Source organism: Corvus kubaryi, unplaced genomic scaffold (assembly GCF_017639235.1).
Source record: "Corvus kubaryi isolate FWS band 111438036 unplaced genomic scaffold, C.kubaryi_AGA036_p1.0 71, whole genome shotgun sequence".
In the NCBI taxonomy this organism is placed as follows: Eukaryota; Metazoa; Chordata; class Aves; order Passeriformes; family Corvidae; genus Corvus; species Corvus kubaryi.
The window spans coordinates 8,617,065-8,622,033 of NW_024582059.1; the positions used below are offsets into that span (position 1 = coordinate 8,617,065).

Here is a 4,969-nt window from a genome sequence, read left to right on the forward strand (position 1 = left end):
GCAACTTACAAGGAAGGTTACAACGTATATGGAATCGAAAGTGTTAAAATTTAGGGGGTAGGAATGAGGTTCTAATACAAACTTCTAAATGCACGCTGTAGCTTCATTGTTTGTCCTTAAGCTGTTGAATGAGGAAGTTGGCCAAGGGACCATGGAGTATGTATTGCTGTTCTTTATGTTACTGGTCGGTAACTGACTGAATGACCTGTTACTGACCGCAAGTCTTTCGGTGAATGTGGGTTGTCCTGGCATAGATGTGCTTGACAGTTGTAGTGCAGCTTTTGCTTAAATGTCTGTTTTCATTTGCTAAAGGCTGTTTAAAGAAACTGCAAAAAGATCTGATTCTCCTCTCACTTACTCTTAAGCAAGTTAAGAGTAACCTCATTGAAGCCAATGAAGTTACACTGATGCCAGCCAAACGTAAGCAAGAAGAGAATCAGGCCCTCTGTCTCAAACACTGAATTTCTGTAATGTATAATTTTTCTTTCTCTTTCTTAAGATGACCTTGAATGATGCCATGAGGAGCAAGGCAAGGCTGTCAATTACAGGAAGTACTGGAGAAAATGGACGTGTTATGACTCCAGAATTTCCAAAAGCAGTGCATGCAGTACCTTACGTGAGTCCTGGCATGGGAATGAATGTCAGTGTGACTGATCTCTCGTGATTGATAAGAACCTTTTGAGTGCCTTACACAATGGTTTCCTTGTGCGTTTATTGTCAAAGTGGTGAGAGGCATCCAGTATCTTGAAGACTTTTCTTTCAGCCAAGAATTCTTGTATTTGTGGAGTTCATCTTGGATTGTAATGAATGCTTGGTTCAAAACACAACACCATTTTCTACACAAGTTCAAGATGAAGCTTGACTGACATGCACAGCTAACATGGAAGTACTGTAATCTAACTGAAGTCGTTGTACAGGCAGCACACCAGTTTCTGCAGCCACTGTTGTTAGTCCCTTGGTTCATATTGACTTAAGCACACTTGACATCAATTGCATCAAGATGTGACATGTTTTATAAGAAAAAAAAACATATAAAATGAAAAAAATATTTTTAGGTATTTTCACAAACAAAAACTGGCTTTTAAATAAATTTGCTTCCATAATCGTTGGATATGACAAAAGCAAAAAAAATAAGAAAAAAAATAAGAAGAAAAATAAAGAAAAAAATCTAGACTGCGGGGAAGCGGAATATGAAAATAAGGCTTAAGGCATCATTTCCGTATTTTTCAAAGCCAAATATGTAATGTTGAGAAGAGAAGAAATAATAATTAAAAGGTTCAAATCTTGTAATTTAATATCGTTATTAAAACTTTGCTGTATATCCTATTCTTTAACATTTGGTGTTAATATAAAATTTACTTGGCAATGCTTGACATTTGAAATAAACTTTTTTCTATGTTTTTATTTGCAAGTGTTCCATTAATTTTACTAGCTACAGTTGGGTTATAACGAGTCTGAAATCTAAAAGGACACTGTCAAGGTTGGGTCAATGTTTCAGTTTTTGGCAGTGTCACCACTTCCAGCTCACTCAAATCTGTTCAATAGTTTTTTTCTGCAGATGAGCCCAAGCTGTGATGCTCAGATACACTTGTTGAACTCTGAAGATCAAGGTTGTTCTGGGTTGGAGCGGTACTTGATACTGGCACATGAGGAGTCAGATGGGTGCTGTTTTAGAGCTCCTCTTAACTCTGACAGGCTGAGACTTAATGATCCAAAGATTTGGTTGATACCTATCTCTACTTTTGTACAATTGAGTTCATAAATACATGTACTGAGAGAGAAGAGTATCAGTAAATGATAAATGGCAAGCAGTAAAACAGTGTTAAATATTTTTTTCAAGTACGAAACAAACACAGTTGTCAAATTGTTTCTTTAAGGAAGCAGTTTTCAAATTGTTAAAAGGTAATTCTAAGCAGTAGCTAGTGAAGCTTTTATGAAAAGAAAAACCCAAAACCTTGGCAATGTCTTTTTGAATTAAGATTGATAACGCGAATTAGATGCGAGTCTGTACTGATGAAAACTTTCCTGAATCTTAATCATTATGAATATTCTTTGCTAGCTGAAGTTACCATACTTTTTAATTATGTGTATTTAAAAACAATAACTTTTAAAAAGCAAAAAGGAATCCTAGGAGGGGTGCAATAATATTAATTTAAATGCTAATGCAAGTCAAAGTAACATTATGATTCTCTAGCTTTCCCTGTAGATAAAATTCTGTACATTTGGTTGAAAAGCTTACATTTTTCTGCATTGTGGATACATTGCCTCATGCGGTATCAGTAAATCTCTTTTATTTTGGACTTAAATAAAATTTTAAATATGACTTGCAGTTTTAGTTGGAATCCATTTCTTAGACTCAAGTATAGTGTCTGCTGAGCATTGGAGAAGGCAGAGTGTTTATCAGAAACTTGAAATCCGTTCTTGTGGTACAAACTCTGAGCCTGTTTCTGCAAGCATGTGAACACAGTGTATACTCTCAGTGTGGTCAGCAAAAGAGGTGTATACAGTGTTTTCAATGTCTGTCTTACCAATACTTCCCCCGAATTAAACTGAATCATTTCTTGATGCATCTGTAATTCATAGGTGTTCTGTGCATTGCTCCTCATCAGGAATGTTGGGGAATGCATTTGGATTTTTAATGTTCAATGCTAGAATGACCAAACTAAAATAATATTCATGTGGTAATATAAATTTTTTTAAAAAGTAAAAATGCATTACTGTATACAGTGGAAAGCTATTTATTGTACCTCTGGGCTTATTCCTCTAAAAATCACAGCATAAAAAAATCTTTGTCAAGCCTGAACTGATGTATATAACTGAAATAATGTAAAGTTATATTTTCATGTTTTTATACTTAACAACATGATGGGAATACATAATGTATGAGTATTTCAATTCAGATAATATTGATTGGATAATACACATCTCAGTTAAAAAAGCAGTAATAATAGTTTAATATCCATGTTAACAGTACATCAGTATATTGCTATATAAAGTATGTCTGTGTGCATTTAAGTGAAAAGTAGTCAAGAGTGATGAAAGCTGTCCAAGGGTTTTTTATTCATTTTATATGAAAACTGTTATGGAGCAACCAAAATGTTTATGAACTCAAACTTGTGTAAATTTCAAAATGTCCTTTTACTGTAGCTTTTTGTTTACAGTACGGTATCTTATTTTCTGCTTTGTTAAATGAGTAACGGTACAAAGCTGGACATACACTTTCTAAGACATTAACGTTCTCGTTTTTTCATGTATACTTATATGACAGAAAATGCTTCTGATTTTATTTTTCAATCTAACACATGGCTTTTCTGGAGTGTTGTATAAACTTCAATCATACATAAAAAATCTTCTTAAAAAAGGCAAAAGACCTTTAACGTCTGCTTAGTATTATTGAAATGTGGTTTCTTATTTATTATAAATGTATTTTTCTATGATTTTACATAGAGCAAACCTGTTTGTCCCCACAGACATGAAATTTCCTTGAAATTTCTTCTTTTCTTGAATGAAGTTTCAATGAAGAGTATAAATCTTCTCCCAGACCATCTCGTCACTCAAGGATAGTAGTTTTTGTTATGGTTAAATGAAGTAATGTAACTTTTTTTTCCAACAATATAATTGTATCTCTGGACCGTAACCTTCCTGATCACACTTAAAATGGCAGTGTGACAGGTTGATAAAGATAGGAGGTTAAGTATCTATTCAGTAACGCTACCTAAAATTCTTGAGTTTAAACCAGTATTTTTTTTAATTGAACAGATTGTTGATGTGTCCAAAGCAGAGAAAGAACCTGAGAAATGGCAAGTCCTTCAGGTGTCACTAGAAGAAAATCAGTACAGCAGAGAGTTTACTGTAATAGCAAACAGAGTGTGAAGAGGTTCACAGTGTGAAAGGTTCAACATTTTCATGTAAACGTGTATTGCACCCGTTAACACAGTGTGTTTCTGCAGTGTCAGCCTCTTCTTTGGCTGATAGATGTAGACAATATCTTTACATGAAACCTTGCACAAATAATTGTATTTTGAAATACAAATAGATTATTTCAGCTACCATTTGGTGCAGTTATAAGAATACAGCCGTCACCAGCAAAATAGAATCAGCAGCAGCTGTTCTGCATGATGTTCCTAGATGCTACTCAGACCTGTTTTCACAGCATCAAAGGTTATTATTTATTAAATCTTTTCATTTAAGCTGTCAAGGGATCACAAAAATTTGCTGTGAGAGATCCATCAGGTCTAAATTATCTTAGGAATTTATATTATATCAACCACTTAGAATGAAATTAAGCAAGTGACTTAGTTGTGGACTTAATTTGGAACATTTTCCCTTACATCAATTTCTGTAGGTAGTAGAGAATACTATACACCTCTGTGAGACATAACAGAGAATTGAATAAAAGAATTTTATTTTTGTAAACAAGTGGCAAAAAATGGAACAAAGTAAGGTAAAATTTAAAAATTCTGAGAATTATAGCTCAAACTCCCCTGCAGCTTTAATGTGTTATGAGACCAGTCCCTAATCTTATTGTTAGGGCATGTTACATGATTGTGTTTTCTTTCTTTCTTTCCCTCTTGCCCCACTACATGCAGTTAGTTCTAATGCATAATTTTTAGCTTGGTAGGCTGATAGGAAATGTAATTACTGTATATATAATTGATTTGGCAGTCATTAAAAATGTTTATTATAGGCCATGTCATAAGTCTCTGTATTACAGCAGCAGCGATGATAAAGATAGGAAAGGTTAACTAAGCTAAACCCTTTATCCAAGTGGCATCCACTGAACTTGTTCTTCTGTCAGTTTCCTTTATACATCTCTTACTGCTAATGAGAATTTAGCTACCTCTGTAAACAGCTCAGTGCTTTACTAACCTCAGTGATGAGAAAATCGTTTATACATAGAAGAAAAGCACTTAATTTCATGAAGTTGTCCAGTGAATGACTTTGTAGCATTTGCCCAGAGTTCTTCCTC

At 34.1% G+C, this 4,969-nt stretch overlaps 1 protein-coding gene across 3 annotated transcripts in view; it reads left to right on the plus strand.

Moving 5' to 3' along the window:
• Positions 1–3,371, plus strand: part of GRIA2 (glutamate ionotropic receptor AMPA type subunit 2) — a 90,842-nt gene extending 87,471 nt beyond the window's left edge. For 2 of the 3 annotated variants that reach the window (XM_042050050.1, XM_042050049.1), the window contains exons 15-16: positions 1–57; positions 500–3,371. The exon at positions 1–57 is cut by the window's left edge and continues 192 nt beyond it. In XM_042050050.1, the coding sequence (XP_041905984.1) occupies positions 1–54 (54 nt within the window). In that variant the 3' untranslated portion in view covers positions 55–57; positions 500–3,371. The remainder of the gene's footprint in view (positions 58–499) is intronic. The other variant, XM_042050052.1, reaches the window with a different exon arrangement.
• The last annotated feature ends 1,598 nt before the right edge of the window (positions 3,372–4,969 follow it).